This window comes from Periophthalmus magnuspinnatus, chromosome 2 (genome assembly GCF_009829125.3).
Source record: "Periophthalmus magnuspinnatus isolate fPerMag1 chromosome 2, fPerMag1.2.pri, whole genome shotgun sequence".
Classification (NCBI taxonomy): Eukaryota; Metazoa; Chordata; class Actinopteri; order Gobiiformes; family Gobiidae; genus Periophthalmus; species Periophthalmus magnuspinnatus.
Genome location: NC_047127.1, coordinates 16,512,359 through 16,538,978, shown reverse-complemented (window position 1 = coordinate 16,538,978; position 26,620 = coordinate 16,512,359). Strand labels below are relative to the sequence as shown.

Genomic DNA, 26,620 nt, shown 5'->3' with positions numbered 1-26,620 from the left:
TAAAAACAAAATACACACCACATCACACTACAGGGATACAGGACACAGACGAGGACACAGACGAGGACACAGACGAGGACACAGACGAGGACACAGACGAGGACACAGACGAGGACACAGACCAGGACACAGACCAGGACACAGACCAGGACACAGACCAGGACACAGACCAGGACACAGACCAGGACACAGACCAGGACACAGACCAGGACACAGACCAGGACACAGACCAGGACACAGACCAGGACACAGACCAGGACACAGACCAGGTCTGTGTCCTAGACACAGGAGGGCATCTGACGTACAGAGGAACACAGGAGTACAGGAATATGGGAGGATATCTGACTCTTTCTGTGCTCAGATCCAGACAAGTATCCAGTGCCACGCGATCATCATTCTCCCAAACACAGACGGCATCGAGCTGCTGGTCTGTTACGAGGATGAGGGTGTTTATGTGAACACCTACGGACGCATCACCAAGGACGTGGTACTGCAGTGGGGAGAGATGCCTACTTCTGTCGGTAAGAAATACTAATACTACTACTATTACTACAAATACCACTATACGTACTGCAGTGGGGAGCAATGCCTACTTCTGTCTTCGCATTTTCTCCAACCAACCATGGGCTGTTCGTTTACCTGTTAGTTTATTTTTGTTGTTGTTCATATATTTTTATGTTTATATTTTCAGCCTACATTAGGTCGAACCAGATCATGGGCTGGGGGGAGAAGGCCATAGAGATCCGCTCTGTGGAGACGGGGCATCTGGACGGAGTCTTTATGCACAAGAGAGCGCAGAGACTCAAGTTCCTCTGTGAGAGGAACGATAAGGTAGGTCCTGGTTTTGGCCCCGGTTTTGGACCCTAGTTTATTTCTAATTTAGTCCATGTCCAACAAGAGAACGACCTGCATTAGTCCCTGCTTTAGTCCTGTTTTAGGTCCTGCTTTAGTCCCTGCTTTAGGCCCTGCTTTAGTCCTGTTTTAGGTCCTGTTTTAGGTTCCTGTTTTAGTCCCCGCTTTAGGTCCTGCGTTAGGTCCTGTTTTTAGTCCCCGCTTTAGGTCCTGCTTTAGTCCCCGCTTTAGGTCCTACTTTAGGTCCTGCTTTAGTCCCCGCTTTAGGTCCTGCTTTAGTCCTGCTTTAGTCCCCGCTTTAGGTCCTGCTTTAGATCCTGCTTTAGTCCCCGCTTTAGGTCCTGCTTTAGTCCCCGCTTTAGGTCCTGCTTTAGTCCCCGCTTTAGGTCCTGCTTTAGTCCCCGTTTTAGGCCCTGCTTTAGTCCCCGCTTTAGGTCCTGCTTTAGTCCCCGCTTTAGTCCCTGCTTTAGGTCCTGCTTTAGTCCCCGCTTTAGGTCCTGATTTAGTCCCTGCTTTAGGTCCTGATTTAGTCCCCGCTTTAGGTCCTGCTTTAGTCCCCGCTTTAGGTTCCGTTTTAGGTCCTGCTTTAGTCCCCACTTTAGTCACTGCTTTAGTCCCTGCTTTAGTTCCTGCTTTAGGTCCTGCTTTAGTCCCCGCTTTAGGTCCAGCTTTAGGTCCTGCTTTAGTCCCTGCTTTAGGTTCTGTTTTAGGTCCTGCTTTAGTCCCCGCTTTAGGTCCTGCTTTAGTCCCCGCTTTAGGTCCTGATTTAGTCCCCGCTTTAGGTCCTGATTTAGTCCCCGCTTTAGGTCCTGATTTAGTCCCCGCTTTAGGTCCTGATTTAGTCCCCGCTTTAGGTCCTGCTTTAGTCCCCGCTTTAGGTTCTGTTTTAGGTCCTGCTTTAGTCCCGCTTTAGGTCCTGCTTTAGGTCCAGCTTTAGGTCCTGCTTTAGTCCCCGCTTTAGGTCCTGATTTAGTCCCCGCTTTAGGTCCTGCTTTAGGTCCTGCTTTAGTCCCCGCTTTAGGTTCTGTTTTAGGTCCTGCTTTAGTCCCCGCTTTAGGATTCTGCTTTAGTCCCCGCTTTAGGTCCTGATTTAGTCCCCGCTTTAGGTCCTGATTTAGTCCCCGCTTTAGGTTCTGTTTTAGGTCCTGCTTTAGTCCCCGCTTTAGGTCCTGCTTTAGTCCCCGCTTTAGGTCCTGCTTTAGTCCCCGTTTTAGGTTCTGTTTTAGGTCCTGCTTTAGTCCCCGCTTTAGGTCCTGCTTTAGTCCCCGCTTTAGGTCCTGCTTTAGTCCCCGCTTTAGGTCCTGCTTTAGTCCCCGCTTTAGGTCCTGATTTAGTCCCCGCTTTAGGTCCTGCTTTAGTCCCCGCTTTAGGTTCCGTTTTAGGTCCTGCTTTAATCCCCGCTTTAGGTCCTGCTTTAGGCCCCGCTTTAGGTTCTGTTTTAGGTCCTGCTTTAGTCCCCACTTTAGGTCCTGCTTTAGTCCCCGCTTTAGGTTCTGTTTTAGGTCCTGTTTTAGGTCCTGCTTTAGTCCCCGCTTTAGGTCCTGCTTTAGTCCCCGCTTTAGGTCCTGCTTTAGTCCCCGCTTTAGGTCCTGCTTTAGTCCCCGCTTTAGGTCCAGCTTTAGTCCCCGCTTTAGGTTCTGATTTAGTCCCCGCTTTAGGTCCTGCTTTAGTCCCCGCTTTAGGTTCTGTTTTAGGTCCTGCTTTAGTCCTGCTTTAGTCCCCGCTTTAGGTCCTGCTTTAGTCCCCGCTTTAGGTCCTGCTTTAGGTCCTGCTTTAGTCCCCGCGTTAGGTCCTGCTTTAGTCCCCGCTTTAGGTCCAGCTTTAGGTCCTGCTTTAGTCCCCGCTTTAGGTTCTGTTTTAGGTCCTTCTTTAGGTCCCTGCTTTAGGTCCTGCTTTAGTCCCCGCTTTAGGTCCTGATTTAGTCCCCGCTTTAGGTCCTGATTTAGTCCCCGCTTTAGGTCCTGCTTTAGTCCCCACTTTAGGTTCCGTTTTAGGTCCTGCTTTAGTCCCCGCTTTAGGTCCTGCTTAGGCCCCGCTTTTAGGTTCTGTTTTAGGTCCTGCTTTAGTCCCCGCTTTAGGTCCTGCTTTAGTCCCCGCTTTAGGTTCTGTTTTAGGTCATGTTTTAGGTCCTGCTTAGTCCCCGCTTTAGGTCCTGCTTTAGTCCCGCTTTAGGTCCTGCTTTAGTCCCCGCTTTAGGTCCTGCTTTAGTCCCCGCTTTAGGTCCTGATTTAGTCCCCGCTTTAGGTCCTGCCTTTAGTCCCCGCTTTAGGTCCAGCTTTAGTCCCCGCTTTAGGTCCTGCTTTAGTCCCCGCTTTAGGTTCTGTTTTAGGTCCTGCTTAGGTCCTGCTTTAGTCCCCGCTTTAGGTCCTGCTTTAGTCCCCGCTTTAGGTCCTGCTTTAGGTCTTGCTTTAGTCCCCGCTTTAGGTCCTGCTTTAGGTCTTGCTTTAGTCCCCGCGTTAGGTCCTGCTTTAGTCCCCGCTTTGGTCCTGCTTTAGTCCTGCTTTAGTCCTGCTTTAGTCCTGCTTTAGGTCCTGCTTTAGGTCCCCGCTTTAGTCCCCGCTTTAGGTCCTGCTTTAGGTCCCCGCTTTAGGTCCTGCTTTAGTCCCCGCTTTAGGTCCTGCTTTAGTCCCCGCTTTAGGTCCTGCTTTAGTCCCCGCTTTAGGTCCTGCTTTAGGTCCTGCTTTAGTCCCCGCTTTAGGTCCTGCTTTAGTCCCTGCTTTAGGTCCTGCTTTAGTCCCCGCTTTAGGTCCTGCTTTAGGTCCTGCTTTGCGTCCTGTTTTAGGTCCTGCTTTAGTCCCTGCTTTAGTCCTGCCTTTAGATCCTGCTTTAGTCCCCGCTTTAGGTCCTGCTTTAGTCCCCGCTTTAGGTTCTGCTTTAGGTCCTGCTTTAGTCCCTGCTTTAGGTCCTGCTTTAGTCCCCGCTTTAGGTCCTGATTTAGTCCCCGCTTTAGGTCCTGATTCAGTCCCCGCTTTAGGTCCTGCTTTAGTCCCCGCTTTAGGTTCCGTTTTAGGTCCTGCTTTAGTCCCCGCTTTAGGTCCTGCTTTAGGTCCTGCTTTAGGTCCTGCTTTAGTCCCCGCTTTAGGTCCAGCTCTTAGGTCCTGCTTTAGTCCCCGCTTTTAGGTTCCGTTTTAGGTCCTGCTTTAGTCCCCGCTTTAGGTCCTGCTTTAGTCCCCGCTTTAGGTCCTGCTTTAGTCCCCGCTTTAGGTCCTGATTTAGTCCCCGCTTTAGGTCCTGCTTTAGTTCCTGCTTTAGTCCCCGCTTTAGGTCCTGCTTTAGTCCCCGCTTTAGATCCTGCTTTAGGTCCTGCTTTAGTCCCCGCTTTAGTCCCCGTTTTAGGTCCTGCTTTAGTCCCTGCTTTAGGTCCTGCTTTAGTCCTGCTTTAGTCCCCGCTTTAGGTCCTTCTTTAGGTCCTGCTTTAGGTCCTGCTTTAGTCCCCGCTTTAGGTCCTGCTTTAGTCCCCGCTTTAGGTCCTGCTTTAGTTCCCGATTTAGTCCCCGCTTTAGGTCCTGCTTTAGTCCCCGCTTTAGATCCTGCTTTAGGTCCCCGCTTTAGTCCCCGCTTTAGTCCCCGTTTTAGGTCCTGCTTTAGTTCCTGCTTTAGTTCCTGCTTTAGTCCTGCTTTAGTCCTGCTTTAGTCCTGCTTTAGTCCCTGCTTTAGTCCCCGCTTTAGGTCCCCGCTTTAGGTCCTGCTTTAGTCCCTGCTTTAGTCCCTGCTTTAGGTCCTGCTTTAGTCCTGCTTTAGTCCTGTTTTAGTACTGCTTTAGTCCTGCTTTAGTCCCCGCTTTAGGTCCTGCTTTAGTCCCTGCTTTAGTCCCTGCTTTAGGTTCTGCTTTAGTCCCCCGCTTTAGGTCCTGTTTTAGTCCCCGCTTTAGGTCCTGCTTTTGTCCCCGCTTTAGGTCCTGCTTTAGTCCCCGATTTAGTCCCTGCTTTATTCCTGTTTTAGGTCCTGCTTTTAGTGCCTGTTTAGAACTGGTTTAGTCCTGGTTAATTTATAATTTAGTCGTGTAATTTTAGTCCTTGGTTTAGATTTTAGTTTTGATTTAATTTAACAATGGTTTAGTCATTGTTTATACCTTGTTCTGGTTTAGTGCTGGTTTAGTCCTGGTGTAGACCAAGTTTAAACCTGATTTATACCTTGTTTTAGTCCTGGTTATATTTCAGCTTTTAGTCCTGGTTTAATCTAATCTTTTCTTGTATTTCCAGGTGTTTTTTGCCTCAGTGCGTCAGGGCGGAGCCAGTCAGGTCTACTTCATGACATTGGGCCGCACCTCCCTCATGAGCTGGTAACATCCCAGAACTCAACCAGGACTCGAACCAGGACACGAACTAAGACACGAACCAGGACTGCGCCAGGACTCGAACCAGGACTAAAACCAGGACTGGGACAATTGCCTTGGACTCCACAGCAGAGCGGAGGATAGCGCCCCCTTGTGGCCCTGCTTTGTCTGCACACAGGGCTACTCTGTGTGTCATAATAAAACTTTGTCATTGTGAAAAGCAGTGAGCGAGTGGAGGAATATATAACAGGACTTTTACTTTGAAAGAACAGTGCTCGGCTCACTGCTTCCTGTTTAGTCCAGGTCTGAATCAGGTAGAATTTGCTTGTTTAAAATACTAACACTGAGTTTGGTTAGCGTCATAACTTCACCTTTTAATTTTATTTGGAGAAAGAACGCCTTTTATCGCTTCGTAGAGGGTTAATTTCCTCTCTCAAATAAAGCTTTCTTAAACCAAAACAGTCCTGAAATATTTGGGCATTTCTTTTAAAGTGCCCATAACAGGCTATTCTCTGATCTATGTTATAATGTTTCCTCATCACAAACATACAAACATGTTCTGTTTCATTCACACATTAACACCCAGACCCTGCATATTTAGGTTTTCTCTTGAACTGAAAACACTCTGTTCCAACTTGTGATGTCATGTGGTAATACACTGTGTTTTTAAACTCCATACACCTTCAGTAGAATCATTTAAATAATTCCAGCCTTAGAATTGGCCATCTCTACTGAATAAAAGGTAGGTGATAAAAATGCCGCTTATGTCGTCACAAGGTGAAACGGAGCGTTTTGAGCTTTGGAGACATACATGGATTCAAAATAAAGGGTTACTCACATGTTTATGTACAAGTTAAATCTTCTATTGTCTCTACTGGGGTATGGTGAAATAAAGATAAACATCTAATTGTGCTATTATAACTCAAGTATAGACCTCTACAAACATGTTCTGAAATGTCCCTGTGTGCTAGATGCCCTCCCTTGTGTCTCCATGTGGTCTTATTCTGTGTAAAAGCTGCTAACCCCATAGTTTAGACTTGACAAACATGTTCTGAAATGCATGGGATTCTTGGATTATCTCTTAGATGTGAATCCTCATGAACTGGTTGAAAATGTATATTTTAAACTGAATCTTCATCAAATTGCAATGTAAGTACTAAAGAAGCACCAGATTAGTCTTTCTCCATAGAATTCAATGGTAAAGTTTGATGCTAACCGGACTAGCTAACACTATTCCGCTACTCACTATCTGTCAAAAATCTCAAGCCACTTCCTGCCTTTTTGGAGTCGTTGTGTAGGGACCTTTTTTCTGAGCAAACCCGATAGCTACAGGGTACCACCACGATCACGTTTTAATCTTCTAATCGCACCTCTTAGCCTCAAAAATACTGAAACAAACTTCTAATTTTCTAATGCACTGTTTTGAATGCTGCACACAACCTTAGAAATAATCCAACATATTTTAAAATAGTAACCAATATTTATCATGTTTTGGACGATGTTATAATAATTGACAAAAACAAAAAGTGGAATTTTACTGTGAAAATTGTAGCGCAGAGCCGTATACGTAGCATGGTTTTTGAGGGCGAAACGTGCATGCAGTCGACCGATCATGGCTTGAAAATGTTTGAAATAATACATGAATAATAAAAAAGGGCGACGTCACGTAACTTTCAGCGACACCCTTTCACAATAAAACACCGGTGCTTTTCATACATTAATGAATGGACTCAAATGGACCTGTTATGGAGCTTTTATTTTGAAACTCCTCCAATAATAATTTCCTTTTGTTTTTGAGGTCCGTGCCTTCTGTTTTAGCTGCCATCAATTGTAACCTTTTATTGTGAAGGTGTACCTACCTACTTAACCTACCTAACTTCCTACTGCTCTTATTTTGAAGGCCAAATCTACTGGACAGTGTTACCAAATGGCATATTTTTAAACTCCTTAACAATGCTTCGTTTTTACATTTTTACGACTGTCTGAGGAAATGGCTGCAGTTCTTTTGTATATCTCCACACTTTGTTGTTTACAGTTTTGTGCACCAAAATTTTAATATTTATGGTTTAATTTAGGGATCCTGTTTTGTACTCCTTTTCTGTACCTTATCATTTAAACGTTTTATTTTTTGCAAACAGGAAACAGCTCTTGCCCCTTCTGTGTGTTCTGTGGGAATTACTGTATTTTCCTCAAGGTCTTTTTTCCATTGAATAAAATCTTAAGTAATTTAATCTGTGTACTTGTCATTTCTAGGTTTCTAAATAGTTCAGTATATCAGTTTATTAATGGGGTATTTGGTACTATTTGGTACTTGTTTTTCTAATATTTCAGGCTTTGGTTTAGTCCAGGTTTAGTCCTGGGTTAGGTTTAGCTTTGTCCTGGTTTAGAGCCTGATTTAGACCTGGTTTAATCCTGGGTTATACCCTTGGTTTAGTCCTGTTTTAGACCATGGGTTAGTCCTGGTTTTGTGCTGGGTTAGACCTACTTTAGTCCTGGTTTAGTGCTAATTTAGACTTAGTAAACATGTACAAAATCTGGTATTTTGAAAGTATAGGCAAAAAAATTAGAAACACAAATGTTCAAATTCTTTCATACAATTGTCAGTATTTATAAAACACAAATACAAGAAGTAATACAACATTGACAATCTAAGAAAGAAGTAGTTTTTGATCATTACTTTAATTATGTAGGAGTTTGGAAATGCAGATATTTTGGGCAACTTGAGTACAATTTTGGGCAACTTGAACCCATGTCAGATTGTCAAGATGGAAAACTATTACCAATTTACTATACTAAAAAAATCTCTGAAATAAATTAACTTTTTAAATAGCATTTTTATTTATCTTAAAAATTTGCAAAACGTATTGAAATCACTATTTTAATTTTATAACTAATAATGTATCCAATATAATTAGACATAACACTGATTAACATAGTGGGCATAATCCATTTGGAAAACCCAGACAGACGTGCTTCTCGCTGTCGCCTGCAGAGGGCGCTTGTCCGTCCTGTGACGCAGACTGGTCAAGCTCACGCAGCTAACGACGACACTTCTGGTAAACGCTGCACAACTTCTACTTTTTTTTTATTTTTTTATCTATTAACTGTCAAATATATCATCAAACACATATGTGTATCACATTTCAAACATGAATTAAGTACATCTTGAATCAAACAGATAAATAACAGTTTCAACGTTTTCTGTTAATGTTTTTAGCATAAACTGTGTAATATACTTACAGTCTGGTTTTTAAGATTTCTAAGAGTCAAAGATTTTTTGGCTTTTTGATCAAATTAGAGCACCGCCAATTCTACTATTATCTGTTTGTTTTTTGTTTTTCTACTTTAGTATAGCTTCATTTGGTATTTGGTTTAGTCCTGGGTTTACTCTTGGGTTTTAGTCCTGGGTTAGTGTCTGCTTTAGTTCTGTTTTAAAAATGGTTTAAACCGGTTTAGACCTTTTTTAGTCCTGGTTAAGCCCTGGGTTTAGACCAGAGTTGTCCAGACTATGGCCCAGGGGCCAAATGCAGCCCTGAGACCGATTCTTATTGGTCCTCAGGCCTTCAGTTGATCTGGCCTATTTGATCATAATCAATACTTTTTACGGCAAATTTGAGTAATCCCACCAATATAACCTAAATACCATCACACTGCATTGCCATGCAGACCTAATATTAATATTTCAAGCCTTATTTAAAGTATGAAAGGCAAAACTATGTTAAATAAATCTACAGAATTATCCACTGTATTGACCACTGGTCCTCCATGTTGAATATTTTTCAAGATATGGCCCTCGGTGAAGAGTTTGGGCACCCCTGGTTTCGACCCATCTGTTTGTTTTTCTTATATTACTATAGCACAGCTGTATTTAAATAGATTTCTAACATGTCTTTTATTGTGTAGGTGCGGCCGGAGGTGTGGATCAGAGCCGCGGGAGCTTGCCTCGCTGCACCCAGGTCAGGCTGCGCCTCCGCCGGATGTTTTGTCTCCAGAATGGGACGCTTTGGACCCGGATTCTGGATCTGGAGGTCGGGCTGAAGCAGGGCCCCGGGCAGCGGCTCCACACGGAGGTGAGTGACCGGGGACAGGCTCCATCAGGCCGCGCACGGGCTCTAACGGGGCGTGCGCATGAGCCGCAGGAGTCCCGGTAGCAGAGGGCAGGGGCCGGGAGAGGGAGGGAGGTCGTGACGATGTTGTGGAGGATTCTGTCTCCCTTATGGATGAAGACAGACAACTGTAATATCTGAAAAGTACAACTTAAACATTGATCTGGGAGACGCAGTATTAAATAAACAAAGCATGGAATACTATAGTACAGGCTAAATTTGGATTGAAATATTGAAAATTACCAGCGCACCTGAGATGAGGGGCGTGCAGACTGGTGTTAAGGAGAAATGTGTGACCCAGATACAGGCTGTACCATAAAGGTAGACTGAGGGAGTGTCTACTACTGTTACTGCTACTGTTATTACTTCTACTACTACTCAATATTGAAAAAAATTCACATTAACTTAACATTTTATTCCATCAAAAAGTGGTATCATTGTATCAAAATCTGTATCAAATCTTTTACCTACTGGAATTTTAGTTTCAAAACACTATTACTACTACTACTACCATCACCATCACCATTTGATTAGCCAGTGCAGATTGTAGAGGGAACCCTAGCACACAGATGTGCCCGGTGTCAAAGTTGAAAGGTCGCTTTTCTTCTGTGACCTCACACAGGGCACAAAACCAAACGTCAGGTCTCCAGATATGTCTTACAGCATTAAGTTGTGTTTTCTTTTATTCACACATGTTTCAGTGATTCTGTCTCTTTCTGCAGAATACTCTGTTCCTCCTTGTCACATCATCAGGTGGTCCACACGCTTTTCACTTCAGCTCAAATTGACTTCACTACAAATATATACCCTACTTAAAGATGCAGTATGTAACTTTTCTGCTTGAGGGTGGCTCACAGAAAGGGCAGAATTTTGAATCAATCCAATGTAGATTAGTTTAAAGCAGACATATTGTGCTTATGTTTGCTACATAGTTATAATCTATGACACATGTGGATAATAATGTCATAATTTGGACATTTTAAATCATAATATTGATCTAAAACCATTTCATGAAAGAAACATTGCAGAGCCTAATGAGGTATTACAACCCGATTCCCGCCTGCCAAAATTGCGATGTAGCTCTGCTGAATCCTACGTGTATCACTGATTAAGAAAATAAATAATAATAAATTGGAGAAGAAAGTAAGTGTGTACCAGTGGCAGTGAAAACGGGGGTAGATCAGAGCAGTACATCATCAAGTCAGGAGAATAAAGATTACTCAAACACGCATGAATCACTCTAAATACAACTTCAGAAGGTCAATGAGAATCAAACTACTATAACAAGGCTCTGAAAAGATAGATCTCCTTGAATGCCATTTTGTGAAACGTTCAAGGAAAAATGCCCCAGTTCTCCTTTAAACAGCCTGAATCCCACAGAGTACAACCCCCTGTAATCCCAATGAGTAAAGTCATCTGCTTGTTGTCAGTGGCTCTCCTGCTTTGGTCTTTTTGTTTCTGTTAACTTTAGAAGTTGTAGTGTTTCATTATAGTGATTCTTCACACAGACATCACACTGGGGGTGTTCTGCATTTATCTTTATGGTGGAATGTTCAGCAGTTACCATGGTGACAGAATGTACACATGTACACAAAAAGTTTTTAAATGGTCTGAAACTCAAGAAAAAAATACAAAATAGATTTAAAGAGCACATTTTCAAGAGCCTGTGATCATAACGAGCATTCATGGTCATGGAGTGTCATTTTCAACAAAAAGGTGAGAGTGACTAAGTGACTAAGTGTTGGCTATCTTGTGACTGTAATTTTATGTGAGAGATTTGTTTAAGAGCACAAATCAGCTAATCTGTTGAAGTTCCAACTAAACCAGCTTTTCCTGGTCAGATTATGTTAAAATAAAGCTCAGCGTTAAGTCTAACAAACCTCAAATAGAGCAGAGCCTTCAGTTAGCATCACACCCCAGGGAATGTTGACATCAGCTGCAGAGTATCAATTGTCCTGTTAACTTTAGCGTTGTCGTTAGCCACACCTGGTCCCTGTACAGATGGTCTTCTGTCTGGTCTCAGCTGCTCCTCTGCCTCATTAGATTATCTCAGACTAAAGACACCAGGCAACAAGACAATGCTGAGTCAGCATAATAGTACAATCACATTTTAGCTGCTACTCTGTTCTAAATAGTGTTGTCACGATACTAACATATCAAACTCGATTTTGGTAATAGTGAATAGACTCAATACTCAGTACCGATATGGGAAAGGTTAATTTCTGTCTTGTGAAAGGGACTTTTTCAGTATGGATACCTGCTCAAATGAATATCTAGTTTTGATACTAGATTTAGTATCTTTTGGTTTCTGATTTTCTATATGTTTGACAACTGTAGTTTGGAGTTGAGCCTTTGATGTAATGTCATGTGAACTGTGTCGGCAGCATCAATCCTCTGGCCCCTCTGCTCAAAGTGTGCCTTCACAAAGCCCCATTCGGACAGGCTGTTTGACCTGTGACCCCAGGACCCATCCCTCCTCCCCCCTCCCTCTCTCCCTTTCACCGCCACACTCCGGAGATCCAGCCCTCCCCCCCTTTCTCCGCACACAAATCCCAGCGAGGGAGTGTGCTGCTGGGCCAGGTGTCTTCCACGCCTGCCCCTGGTGCCTCCTTTTGTCATGAGCTCACACCCCCAGAGCAGAGTCCCAGAGCAGAGTCCCAGAGCAGAGTCCCAGAGCAGAGTCCCAGAGCAGAGTCCCACAGCAGAGTCCCACAGCAGAGTCCCAGAGCAGAGTCCCACAGCAGAGTCCCACAGCAGAGCTGATTCATGGAGAAGAATGCAGACAGAACCACCTCAGAGACATCTGCACTTTAATGGAGCTATATCCAGAGTTGTCAAAAGTATCGAACATCAGATACTAATTGATACTAAAACTAGAATTGAAAGTAGATACTCATTTGAACAGTACTAAAAAAGTCCCATTCACAGGACAGAAGTGAACCTAAATAGATTTAGAATGATGTTGAGCTGTATCAGAACAAGTATAAGACACAGACTAGTACACACCCATGGACCACTATGGAACCCACCTGGACACTGAGGGATTACACAGATATAAGGATGGGAATATAAAATAAATTACTACCATTTAATGTTGAAACACCTTCTATTGTCTAAATAAAGAGTGTTTTTATTATCATCATGATATCAGAATCGGTATTGAGTATATTCCTTAATATTAAAATCAAGTTTGAAATTTTAGGATCGTGACAACACTATTATATGGGCAGCTCTTGAGGTCAAAATAAATCTGCTGAGTTCTGTCTGCATCTAATTATAAAGCGCTTTGTTGTATTGAGAATCAGGATGTGCAGTGTTAGCATTCCATCCGCAGGAGGAAAATCGATGACAAATCAAAGAGACGGATAATACGAATGGTAACAAAAGAGCCCAGAAAAACTTCTAAAGAGGTTAAAGGTGAACTTCAAGCTCAAGGAACATCAGTGTCAGATCGCACCATCCGTCATTGTTTGAGCCAAAGTGGACTTAATGGGAGACGACCAAGGAGGACACCATTGAAAACAAATAATAAAAAAGACAGATTGGAATTTGCCAAACTACATGTTGACAAGGCACAAAGCTTCTGGGAGAATGCACAGATGAGTCAAAAATGGAACTTTTTGCCAAGGCACATCAGCTCTATGTTCACAGACAGAAAAATTAAACATATCAAGAAAAGAACACTGTCCCTACTGTGAAACATGGAGGAGGCTCTGTTATGTGCTGGGGCTGCTTTGCTGCATCTGGCACAGGGTGTCTTGAATCTGCGCAGGGTACAATGAAATCTCAAGACTATCAAGGGAGTCTAGAGAGAAATGTGCTGGCCAGTGTCAGAAAGCTTGGTCTCAGTCGCAGGTCGTGGGTCTTACAACAGGACAATGACCCAAAACACACAGCTAAAAACACCCAAGAATGGCTAAGAGGAAAACATGGGACTATTCTAAAGTGGCCTTCTATGAGCCCTGACCTAAATCCTATTGAGCATCTTTGGAAGGAGCTGAAACATGTCGTCTGGAAAAGGCACCTTCAAACCTGAGACAACTGGAGCAGTTTGCTCATGAGGAGTGGGCCAAAATACCTGCTGAGTGGTGCAGAAGTCTCATTGACAGTTACCATCATCACCAATCATTTGATTGCAGTGATTGCCTCAAAAGGTTGTGCAACAAAATATTAAGTAAAGGGTACCATCATTTTTGTCCAGGCCTGTTTCATGAGTTTATTTTTTTTAAATAATTCTGTTGAAGCATGGTTAAAAAGCAATGTCTGAATTTCATTGGTTAAATTTCATAGAATTTTTATTTATTATTTATTTTGTCAGAGTCAAGTCATTTCTGTGACCATTGTGAGTTTTTCTTTCATTAATTGAAAAGTACCAACAATTTTGTCCATGCGTGTATGTAACTTTTTTCCAGTACAGTACCACTACTGCTACTGCTAATACTAATACTGTTACTTTTGCTAGTATATTTTGACTTGTTTTGCATCCAAACTTCTCCATTTTAAACCTTAAAAAGAGGAACTGAAACCTGTGGCGACACATTAAACTTTTGTTTTAAACTCCTCTAAACCTTAACCTGCAGATAAGAGGACACACCCAAATGTGTCTGATTCTCAGAACCTCCAGAATTCACTCACTGAGCTGCAGAGGCTGCACTGTGCTGGGTTTTAAGTAGTGACCATTTAGATCAGAGAAAGTCCTTTTAGGTTTAAACCAACTGGATTTTCAGCATTGCAACTGGCAACACAAATGAGAGACTCACGTGAGGCTTGTTCTGTTTTCTGATGGGACAATCGTCTTGAACCAAAACACAAAATTATAAAATAAATGTAAAATTGTTATCAGTAAAAGCTTTATTTGATTTGAACATGTTTACCTCATATCTGGTATCTGGAGATTATGAAATTTAAAATTAAAATCTTACGTACGGTTCCTTTAAATGAAATGGCAGTAAAGAAAGTCAGTTAGACTCAGTTAGACTCCAGGTTTCTTACAGTTACATGTGGTGTTTTACAAGGTTTGGCTCATATTTAACCCAAAATGTACATGTTTAAAGAGTTTTTAAAAAGTAAAGGGATATTAGATGTAGTTTGTCCATGTATGTGTTGCCGGAGAAGCTTCTGAGCATGTGCAGAACAAATTTAGACGCAAATTTGGTTCTTACTCAAATTGGGGAATCATGTGCACACACACCCCTCCCTCTCCCTCCTCCCTCCTCCTCCTCATCTACGGCCCCCCATTGTCAAAACCCTGCGCTCTGATTGGTCGATCCCCCATCAATCCAAACCCCAGCTACTCTGCTTATTGTTGCTCCATCTGCTTTCATTGTCCAAGTTAACTGCCTTCTACTACTGCAACTACTGCTACTGATACTACTGGTACTACTGGTACTACAACTGACACTACTGGAACTACTAATACAGTGTCTTTCTGGGTCAAACGGGAACTATCCTTTGTACCTTGTGGACTGTTTTCTTTTTGTTTTGCATATTTTTGAATGGCCCGTCAGTGGATTTAAAGATGTGGGTCTGGTTTCTGCTGCAGAAACATGGGGTGAGTGAATTTGAAAATAAATGTGCTTTGTAAAAATTGCTTGCAATAATGCCTATATACATTTTGTGGTTGAGTCATGGTTTAGTTCTAGTGAAGTCCTGGCTTATAGCTGGTTTAGTCCAACTTAATTTGGTCATCCTTTTTTTCAAAGTTTTGGTTTGTTTTAGATCTTGTTAAGACTCAGTTTAGTCCCTGGTTTAGTCATGTTTGTAGTTCAGAGTTTAGTCCTGGTTTAGTCCCTGGTTTATTATTAGTTTAGTCGTACTGTAGACCTGGCCTATTCTGGTTTAGACTTTGTTTATGAGATGTCTAGTTTTAGTTTTGTCCTAATTCAAACCTGATTTAGTCCTTATGGGTATAGTCCTTTTTGGTTTAATAACATTACAGTATTGGTTAATACATGTCAATGATTTCAAATGTTTCCCAGTTAAAGGTTTTGTCCTGTAGACCTGCTCATGTGTATTCCCCTTCAGCAGCAGCAGGTGGCGTGGCTATAACATTAACATTTATTTGGAACAAATCTCTCAGAATTACCATGACAAAGTTTGAGAGTTTGACCTCTGTGTAAAACTAAAGTCTTTTGGTTCTGCATTGGGCCAATTATAAAAAGAAGTTACATTTGCATCGCTCCTTCCTCTTTCTCTGGCTCTGTTCCTAATGTTAAATCATTCTGCAAATGGACTATTAAGAACTTTTAACCATGTTATAGTTTCCCTTCACCATTTACTCACCTGAAGTTGAATTTTTAGTGATCATTCATGTTTGAGTAATCTTTTATCACTTATTTTCAAGACGCTCACGTGACGTACTTCCTTCTCCAATTTTCCTTTCTTAATTGCTGATACATGTAGGATTCAGCAGCATCGTGTAGTTGTTTTGGTACAAATGAAAAAGACCCGTTGCTTGCTAGTGTGATGTGCAGCCATCGATTGAAGGGGCCGACAGCATGCGGCGCTTTGTTGTGATGACGTTTACGGTGACGTTAGCTCCTATTGTCCACAGTAGTTTTCTAACACAGAAGTCAGCAGACTCATTTCTTTATTAAGTTGTTTTAGATTAATGTAATTTAAAATGTGCAAATTATAACCTAAGGAGCTACGAGTGTCATAGATAATACAATAATATACAATATAATACACAGAAGCACAATATGTCTGACTTTAACGTCCTGTTCTCTCCTTAAAGTGCTCATGACAGGTTACGATAAATTTCAAGTTTACATCATTAGATTTAAGATGATCCTAAAAGTCTTGCATAGTTTTTTTTTACTTTTTCAATTTTGGTTTATAATCTGCATAATGCAGACTTCCTGGTTGGAAACGGACAGCAGATGTGATTCCATAACTGTTACCTGGCAACCATAATGTAAACAAGGGCCAAAATATGTCTAAATTACACTATAACTCCTTTATTTAGTTCTACCCCAATCAAAAGTGATCCAGCCTATCCTCGAAGTTACCCTCTATGCAGGGTCCCTAGTCTAACCCTGGACTAAACTTCTATGCTTTTCTCTCTGTTTGATTTAATATTCCCCTAAATGTCCTACTGAATGTGATTTTACTTGTATAATGTCACACAATGTATTGATCTGGGATTTAAATAACTCGTTTCATGGTTGTGTAAAAATATCATAGACATTTTTTGCCTAATTGCCGAAATATCCAAAAATAATCAGTGCCACAATGGCCCATCTTTAAAACAAGCTTCCTCACAGACAGGCCTGTCACCAGAACACCACTGAAGTGTCATATATTACTGAAGGAAATATAGACGATAAACGATTATTGATACTTAGTTACTTTGCAGCTCATGTCATCAACATTCCTTGGGGTCTCAAGCTAACTGTAGGCACTGCTCTGTCTGAAGCTTTGTTACTCAAGTTAGACTTTAATCTGAGCTTTATTTTAACACAATCCAGACCAGAAAGAGCTGACTTTAGCTAACTGGAACTATAACAAAGTGTGTTGATTTGTGCTGTTAAACATATCCCTCTCAAATAACTTTACAGTCACAAGCCAAGCTAGCATTAGCCAACTGTTTGTCAGTTAGTCACTCTCAGCTTTTTGTGTAAAGTAAACCACATAACAGGACAATGAACGCTGATCACAGGTTCTTGCAAATCTGTGATCAATGGGCTTACATAAGCATGTGGCTTCAGCCCAATCCTTTTTTGGTTGTAATTAATGAAGGAAATGTTTTTGTTTTGTCTTTTTCATAAAAAAATGTAATCAACCAAAATAAAAATGTATTCATTCATTCATTCATTCATATTCATTCATTCAAATATGCTGTTAAAGTCCTTTAAAAAAAAAAAAAAAAAAAAATTACAGTGTTTGCTAATGTGTGCATTGTCTCCATGGCAACTGCTGAACATTCCATCTTAGATGCACATGTAGAACACCCCCAGCGTGATGTTAGTGCAAACTGTCAATAATGCAACCAAATCATAAAGCTGAATTTTCCACAAAAAAGTAGTCTGCAATTCTACAATATAGTTAAATGTCACTGAGCTGCAATAAATTAAGTCATTGGTTAGTCATTTTTGTTCACAATTCAACCATCTATGACTCAAATCTTATTATACATGACCAGCCAAAAGTTTAGACACACTTTTTCATGTATTTTTCTTCTTTATTTCCATAATTGTTTACACTGTAGATTCTCACTGAAGCATCAAAATTATGAATGACACATGTGGAACGTAGTAAACAAAAACTAAACTCAAAATCACTCCAAACTTGTGTTAACCTTTACCCTTTGCTTTGACCCCGGTTTGTACTTTTGGCTTTTCTTAACCCTGACAAGGCACAGCTGTGAAATGAAAACCATTTTGAGAAACTTCATCATCAAGCTCATTGAGAGAAGGACGAGGGTTTGAAGCACATATTCAGTCGAGTTAATACATTTTTTCTTTGCTACATAATTCCATATATCTTGATGTTTTCTGTGTGTATATAAAATGTTGAAAGTAGTAAACATTAAAGGAAAAAACATTGAAAGAGGCAACGTGTAGCGTATATCCAAAAAATAACCAAATATTTCCCACTAGAACAAAGAAAATGCACACACAATGAATATTAAACCCCAAAAGTGATTGTTCCATCTGTCATATATTGAACCATAAATCCATATAGTAATTATCATGACCGGCCTACTCACAGACGCATTATTCAAACGAACCAACTGTCAACCACAGCGCCTTTACAATGACCTAGACCCCCCTCCCTCTTCTACCTCTCTCCTCCTTTCCCTCTCTTCCCTCCCCCCTCCTATTTTTCCTCTTCATTCGCTGTTAATTTTGAAAGATGCACTTGATGACCTGAACCTCTAGTCTGTACTGTCGTTGGACTGTTGCATTATGGAATTTAGACTGAGATTAAACCAGGACTAAACCAGAACTAAACCAGGGACTGAACAAAGACTAAACCAAGACTAAACAAGGATCAGAACAAGACTGAACCAAAGACTGAACCAAGACTAAACCAGTGAATAAACCAGGGACAGGACCAGGGATTAAACAAGGGACAGAAACAGGGACTAAGCCAGGACTGAACCAGGAGCAGAACTGGACTAAACCAGGACTAAACTAGGACTAAACTAGGGCTAAACTAGCACTAAACCAGGACTAAACCAGGACTTGATAGGGGTTGGAGCGGTGTGTTGGCTGTAGGTCTTTATCGGGCACACTTCTGTCTGTGGATTTCTATGGAGATGTTTGTGAATGGAGAGAGACACAGAGGGGAGGGAGCGGGGCAGACAGAGTAGGGAGGGGGTGCATTTTCTGAAACAGCTGTTGCCAGGAGACGGCTGTTCTTTAATGCATCCTCGTTGTTTGTCGTGGTCAGATTTTTATAACGAGTTTTTTATCTATGAAATGAGATTAGACCAGAGCACAGCGGGACTGAGACATATGCCCCCCAAAGGCTCTCGTTAGTCCTGGTCCAGTCCTGCTTTAGTCCTGGATCTTTAGACTTAAATATTTACTGTTTATTTGAAGAAGACTAAGGAGATTATAATTATATAGCCGACACAAGCACAATCTATGGATCATTAAGTTGTCATTTTAAATCGCAATGTTCATCTAAAATGACTTAGAAGTGCGCTGATTTCCATGTTAGAAAACTGGACGGTGTCCAATGGAAGCTGACGTTGCTGTAAACATCATCACAGCAAAGCGCCCCTGTCGGCCCAGCCTATGGACAGCTTCAGATTACTGTAGCAGGTAGTAGATGTTTTCTTTTCATTGGTAGCACAATGACTGCGCGATGCTGCCGAATCCTATGCAAAGGAAGTGCATACGTCACAGTGGGCGTGTACGTCACAGTGGGCGTGTACCAGTGGAGGTGAAAATGGTGGTAGATTGGAGCAATGACGTCTTGAATACAGGAGAATAAACATTACTCAAACATGCAGGAATCTTTCTAAATGCAACTTCAAGGGTCAATGAGAAGAAACAACTAGAACATGTTTGAAAGTTATAAAAGTCATTTTTAGTTCTGCTTTAAAGCCACAGTGTGTAACATTTTAGCCAGATACTACTATTACTACTATGTTTATGTTTTGACCACATTAATCTGATCTGATTAATCTGTATATTTCTCTGTGTGTGCAGTGTCTGGTGCTGATTAAGTGCTGTGGGGATGTGTGAGTCAAACCCATGGGGCATCAGGACCATGAGGAGACCGTCCAAAGTCTGGATCCCGGTCTGGACTCAGGTTTGGACTTGGTCTATCTGCACCTGACGGGCCCTCCCCCCTGCCCCCTCTGCCCCTCCTGCCCCCCCGACATGGAGGAGCGGGTGAGCGAGCTACAGGAGGACGGGGAGGAGAGAGAGGAAAGGACAGAACCAGGACTAAACCAGATCAAGTCTGTGCACCAGCCTCTGTGCAGGTCTCAGTGTGTGGACTTAGGACCAGAAGGACCACCTGATCTGAACCAGGACTCAGACAGGTACTAACTAGACTAACAAATGCTTTAAGGGCCGATATTACACTATTTTCCTATCGATGTTCTAATGTTGTTTCCTCATCACAAACAGACCTGGAGTTGTGTTTAGTTTTACACATGTTTAACACACAAACCCTGCATATTTAGGCTGAACCTTCACTAGAATTATTTTCATGGTTTCATCCCTGGAATTTCCAATCTCTAAAAAAAAAGATAGATTTAAAGTTGAAAACTAACACTACATGACATCACAAGGTGGAACAGAGCATTTTGAGCTCTGGAGATGTAGACAGACTAATAATAAAGGACTACACAAACTGAATGAATGTGAATGAAACAAAACACAACTCCAGAAGTGTTTTTAAGGAAATAACAGCATTTTAATATGGTTTAAAGCTCACAAGAGACAATTTTGCTTTATATAGAACCTTTCAAACAAGCATGGGCTACTTTTCCATGAAATCATGCAGGTGACATGCCACCTTTCAGAAAGTTACATACTTTAGCCTTCATTAAACATACATTTTCAAGCTATTGAACTGGATAAAAATGTCACACCAATCAATCACACCAGCGGAAAAATGTGTAATAATGAAGAAAAAACATATATAAGTCGCACTGGACTATAAGCTGCATTTTTGAGGAAATTTAAATCCGAGACCAAGAACAGACATTTTATCTTTAAAGGCAAGTTATAATAATAACAATAAAATACATGACAACAGGTTGAATAGCAGTACAGCACGCTAACGTAACACTGAAAACAAACTGAATATGTGTCTGGTATGTTTACATAAGATATTAACAGTTAATCAGATGCGCTACATTAGCGTAACATATGCCGACTTATCCACAAACATGAGAGACTCGAGAGTTCTTTTCACTGATGTTTACTATGGTCTTAGTTCTTCATCACAGTTCACACCGTAGAACTAACAAACACATCAAATATAACATAAGCTCTGGCTCATATCACATATACACACAAAACTGCATATGACGCATGGAAAATATACACACCACTTTGGCCTGCGAGTAAACAAACCGGTGAACCAAAACTTTATACTTTACTTCTCAATTGTTTTTTAAATAGTGCTCTGTTGGATAAGACTTCACATTAGTGTAAAAGGCTGAACCGGAAAACAGGAAGTAGTTTTCACGACCTTAAACTAGACTTATGATAAACTAAACATTTACAATATTGTTTAAAAGAAAATGAATCAAGTAAATTTTCTTACAGGTATTACAAACACAACAGCACCATCTAGTGGTCAAACAATTGAACTGTACACATGTATAATCAACCCTTACATAACACATATTTATTTAACTACATGAAGCATAGACAGAACTGAATATGTGTGTGGTATGTTAACGTAAGATATTAACAGTTAATCAGATAAATAAAGCATAAAAAACAAGTTTACTCTGGATCTCACTCCAAATCATTAAATCCACTGAATTCTTCTCGCCACGTGGCCTCGCACAGTGTCAGTGTGACAATAACGAAGATATGAAATTATATACTAATAATAATTAATTTATAATAATTTGCATATAAGTTGCATCTGAGTATAAGTCGCACCTCCGGACAAACTATGAAAAAAGTGTGACTTATAGTCTGGAAATACGATATATTTTTTTGCTGGTAAAAAATTTAAATTTAATGTCTTGTTTTTTGCCTCAGCAGAAGCCTCGTACCTCCAGATCCACAAACTGACCCCCACAGTCCAGTGAACTTCCCTGCCCCCTCCCCTGAGCAGACAGCAGGGGGCAGCAGAGAGTACCAGGCTAAACTGGACTTCGCTCTTAAACTGGGATACCCCGAGGAGACGGTCCGATCGATCCTGACCAAACTTGGCCCAGAAACACTCATCAATGATGTTCTTGGAGAGCTGGTGAGGCTGGGGACCAAAGCAGAACCCGACCAGGACCTGGGGTCTGGACTCGGGCCTGGACTCGGGGATTTGAGTGGGTGCACAGAGGAGGGCAGAGTCGACTCACCGGCACCGTCCGAAAGTGACCAAGAAAATCTGAGACCGATCGTGGTGGACGGAAGCAACGTGGCCATGAGGTGAGACAGTAGTAGTACTAATAGTAGGTGTAGTAGTGGTAGGAGTAGTAGGAATAGTAATAGGATTAGCAGTAGTAGTGTCAATAGGTGTAGTAGCAGCAGTAGTTATAGGCAATGGCTGGAGTGGTAGTAGCAGAAGTACTTTGAATTGTTGTTTTTTTCCTGATTCTGTCCTGGGTTAGTCCTGGATTTACTCCCTTCAATCATAACTCTAGTCCTGATTTATAACTGGTAGGACTGCTAGTTATTCATATTTTGTTTTGATAATGTTATGCTAATAGTTTTCCCTTATGCTTTCCCACAGTCATGGAAACAAGGAAGTGTTCTCATGCCAGGGCATCCAGCTGGCTGTTGATTGGTTCCTGGAGCGAGGTCATCATGACATCACAGTGTTTGTCCCGGCCTGGAGGAAGGAGCAGTCCCGCCCTGATGCACCAATCACCGGTACTAACCCTGATACTAACCAGAACTCCTAACCATAATAGTCGGTCAGCTGAGCTCTGGCTCAGTCCTGGGTCTGTCCTGGTTGTTAGTCCTGGTTAAATTCTGGTTTAGTCCTGCTATAGTCCTCATTTAGTCATTGTTTGATCGAGACGCTGAAGGATGGGTCAAAAGCAGCTTTAATCCAGACACGCTGAAGGATGGGTCCAATGGTTACAGAATAACTGGTTACAGAATGGTTACAAAATGACTTCTAGTTTTTATGTTTAAAAACAGACTAAATACTGTTAGTTTTTAATTTTTCCACCTTCATGTCTCCATTTGTTTGTCATGGAATGTTCCGCAGTACGGCCACCTGGGCAAACATGTTTTTAAAGGGATTTTTTTTATCACTTGAAACACCTGCAATTGAATTAATGCAAGATTTAATTTCATACTGTGAAACATTCCAGGGAAAGCAAAAGCATATCCATGAAAACAAGTCAGGTGGCCAGAAACACAGAAACACAGCATATTTAGGCTGGGTTCTTCTTTCAACCAAAATACACTGTTCCACCTTGTGATGTCATGTGGTAATACAGGAAGTGCTCCACTATGTTTTTTAACTCCATACACCTTTGACCAGAATCATTTGGATAATTTCAGCCCTGCCAACCTCTACTGAACTTAAGGTAAAAGGAGCTGTTAACTTGAAAAGTACTACTTCATGACATCACATGGTGGAACAGAGCATTTTGAGCTTTGGAAATGTAGACAGAGTAATAATAAGTTGACTCAAAACGTGTGAATGAAACAAACACAACTCCAGATGTGTTTTTGAGGATGTAACAAAATTATAACATGACTTAAAGTTCACAAGAGTCAATTGTGTGTAATATAGGACCTTTAAACTCCATGTTCCTTGTTTCAGACCAGGAGATCCTTCGTGGTCTGGAGAAGCGGAAGATCTTGGTGTTCACCCCGTCTCGTCGCGTTCAGGGTCGGCGTGTGGTTTGCTATGATGACCGTTTCATCGTGAAGTTAGCTTATGAGTCCGACGGCATCATCGTATCCAACGACAACTACCGCGACCTCGGCAACGAGAAACCTGAGTGGAAGCGTTTCATCGACGACCGGCTCCTTATGTACAGCTTTGTGAATGACAAGTGAGCCTGGGGTTAGATTCCTCTATGCTGTGGTTGTGTCATTAGGCAAGACACTTGATGCTCCTTTTATTCAGACTGTTAGTGAATGTGGGACTTGGGGTGGTCAGTGAAAATGGGAAAGTTTTTATTTTACTTTGACTTTCGGGCTAATAAACTGCTTAGACTAAAATAAAAACATGTTTCTTTTCCTTTTAGTTGTATTTATTGCGCAGAAGAACATAGAAAAACGACAAGTTTTTCTTACTGTGAGCAGGCTTGCATCTCCACAAACCTGGCTCTTATTTGACCTTGTTTCTATGGAAATGTTGTTTCTTTGGCTATAATGTTCCAGAGTATAGCATAAAACATATCTATATTTATGGAGAATGTTTGAAAGTATGGCTTTAACTTTCTGTTTTCATGAAATCATGCAGGTGCCACTTCCAAAAAGTTTATATAAGTTAGTATATAAATATATACAGTAAATATATATTAGTGGAGAAATTGACCTGAGGTCTGGAGGAGCCGTTTTGTGAAGGACGTTTGACTGTCTAAAAATGCATTTTATTTGTTTATTTTGTTTTATTTTTCAGGTTCATGCCTCCAGATGATCCTTTGGGGCGACACGGGCCGAGTTTGGACAATTTCCTTCGAAGACGTCCTGTGATCGCAGAGCAGAAGAAACAGCCCTGCCCCTACGGTGAGACCTGGTTTAGTCCCCGGTTAAACCCTAGTTTAGTCCTGATTTTGTCCTGCTATACTTCTGATTTAGTCCTGTTTTAGTCCTGCTTCAGTCCTGGTTCAGTCCTGGTTTAGTACTGGCTTAGTCCAAGTTAATAACGTTGTTTTTTTGTTTTGCAGGTAAAAAGTGTACTTATGGACACAAGTGTAAGTACTATCACCCTGAGAGAGGAGCACAGCCACAGAGATCTGTAGCCGACGAACTCCGAGCCAGCGCCAAAAACCCGACCAAGAGCCAGACCAAGAACCAGGCCAAGCACCAGACCAAGATCCAAACCAAGACTCAGACCAGGACCCAGACCGACCCAAGCCTTGTTAAGTCCCACAGCGTCCCAACCACAGAGACTCAGAGGAGCGGTCCCAAACGCCAATCTGACCCCAATGTCCGAGCCCTGTCCTATGGAGACGCAGAGGTAAGTACTATAACGAGTCCTGGTTTAGTGCTAGCTTAGTCCCTGGTTTAGCCCTGGTTTAGGTCTGGTTTAAGTTTGGTTTACATCTGTTTGGCTTAGTCCTGGTTTAGCCCTGTTTTAGTCCTGGTTTACACATGGTTGGTTGAGTCCTGTTTAACTCTACCTGGATTAGACCAAGTTTAGTCCTAGTTTGGTCCTGGTTTAACCCTAGTTTAGTCCTGGTTTAGACCTGGTTTAGTCATTGTTTAATCCTGGTTTAGGCTTGGTTTAATCCTGGTTTATTTATTGACTTTCTAAATGTGTTCTTGTGGCAGGCCTACGCAGTGGAGCATCTGTTTCAAATCCAGAGCAGAAACATGTCTCCAACCCCAGGGCCCCCTACAGCTGCGTCTGTGCCCCAGGACGAGCTCTCCCGATCGGGCACGCCGCTTGGACTTCCCTCTGACCCTCCATACCCGCACTGCCCTTCTCCTGAGTACTACAGTGTCACCCGGGCTTTCTCTGGGCTCTCTGTAACCTCCTCTAGACACAACCAGGACTACAGACTGGACTATAGACCCGCCCAGGACCAGGACTACAGACTGGACTATAGATCCGCCCAGGACCAGGACTACAGACCAGACCTTAGACCGGATCTTAGACCAGCCCAAGACCAGGACTACAGACTGGGTTCTTTGGGTTCTATGGGTTCCGCTGGTTCAGAATGCGGCAGTGAAAGTAGCAGTTGTGACTCTTGCCCTCCTGAATCTACGATAGACGATTTCCACTACCCTGCTTCACGAATTTACCCTCACTTGTCCGACTACTGCCCCCACCCTCACCCAAACGACTACCCGCACCTCCCCCCTCCTCACCTGTCACACCTGGATGCCGTTCCCAAACGCCCGCTGTACCCTCTGGCATCTCACCTGCACCACCGGCCCCTCTCTGCGCGCTCCAGCTGCCCAGGCGACTACCTCCACGCTCCCATACCCTCCTCTACCCCTCGCTCCCCCCTCGCCCATGCCCGCCCTGAAAGCACCTCCGACCCCCACTTGTACCCCCACCCGCGCCCCAAAACCCTGCCGCACTGGGACACATGCTACCGCCCCCCGCTGGCTACAGCATTGCGCTACGACAGCGCCTCTTGTTACTGGGAAAGTTACGGATCGCACTACCACCCACCACCTCATGTCTCTGCACACCCATACCCAGATCAGAGTGCTGCCCTGGGCTGCTCGAGTCGATCCGTGCCCCCCTACCTTCCGCCTGGCTCTGATGTCCAGTACAGTGATGCCCGCTATAGTGAGGCCCGGTTCGATGATGCCCAGTACAGTGATGCCAGGGACAAAGCCTATGTAAACCTGTGTAATATCTTCCCCCCAGAGCTGGTACGGCGTGTGATGTGCCGCTCGCCTCACATCACAGACCCTCAAACGCTCGCAGCCGCTATCTTGGCCGAAAAGGCTCAGGCTGGATACTGAACTCACTGTTAAAACATTTGTAAAAAGAACATCTGATTTCTCACATTATCAGAGAAACTTTAGACTATGGGGTGTAAACTGCAAAAAGTACATGGGAAAAAGTAAGACTTGCTTGTCTATATAGAGATTTTATTCTCTGGCCTGGAATGTTTCACAGTATGGCATTACATGTATCTACAGCTTTTTTATTGCCCAAACATACCTTTAAAAATGCATTAGATTGACTGTACTGAGCATCAGTCCTGTTTGAAGCTCCACGGTGAGAAAAGTTTGGACCCCAGTTCTAGGCTAACATCTCCGTGGTGACAAGCAGCAGAAAAGTGCGTCTTTAAAACAATCTGTAGTATATCAGTGTTTTTCTCTGAACTGAACCCCCCCCCCCCACAAAAAAAAACAAAAACAAACATGTATTAAAACCATTAAGACTGGTATTGTGAATATTTCAGTTTACAATTGATGTCACAACCTTAGACAAACAAATCAGCACATGACATTCTGCATTTAAACACAAAACACAAACCAGAAAGTGTGTATGAAACAAGTTATCCTAACTGTGTTTATTTGTCTAAGAGGGTATCCCATAATACTTTGAGATGTGATGTCACAATCTATTTTTAGCTACTGTGAAATGC

The 26,620-nt window shown here is 42.3% G+C and overlaps 1 protein-coding gene and 1 pseudogene across 3 annotated transcripts; both read left to right on the top strand.

Annotated features, from left to right (window-relative positions):
- Nucleotides 1–7,079, top strand: part of LOC117381254 (mitogen-activated protein kinase kinase kinase kinase 4-like) — a 46,628-nt pseudogene extending 39,549 nt beyond the window's left edge.
- Nucleotides 7,080–9,047: 1,968 nt separating this feature from the next.
- LOC117381244 (ribonuclease ZC3H12A-like) lies at nucleotides 9,048–26,370 on the top strand. 3 transcript variants are annotated; one of them, XM_055227824.1, is made up of 8 exons: nucleotides 9,048–9,198; nucleotides 19,398–19,735; nucleotides 21,423–21,806; nucleotides 22,111–22,250; nucleotides 23,158–23,392; nucleotides 23,965–24,071; nucleotides 24,233–24,525; nucleotides 24,840–26,370. In XM_055227824.1, the coding sequence occupies exons 2-8, from the start codon at nucleotides 19,443–19,445 to the stop codon at nucleotides 25,986–25,988; spliced, it is 2,601 nt and encodes an 866-aa protein (XP_055083799.1). In that variant the 5' UTR covers nucleotides 9,048–9,198; nucleotides 19,398–19,442; the 3' UTR covers nucleotides 25,989–26,370. The 3 variants fall into 3 exon arrangements, with proteins under 3 accessions (XP_055083799.1, XP_055083793.1, XP_055083795.1); XM_055227818.1 differs by lacking the exon at nucleotides 9,048–9,198 and adding an exon at nucleotides 14,722–14,785 and having other exon boundaries at nucleotides 21,420–21,806; XM_055227820.1 differs by lacking the exon at nucleotides 9,048–9,198 and adding an exon at nucleotides 14,722–14,785 and having other exon boundaries at nucleotides 24,840–26,130.
- Nucleotides 26,371–26,620: the final 250 nt, after the last annotated feature.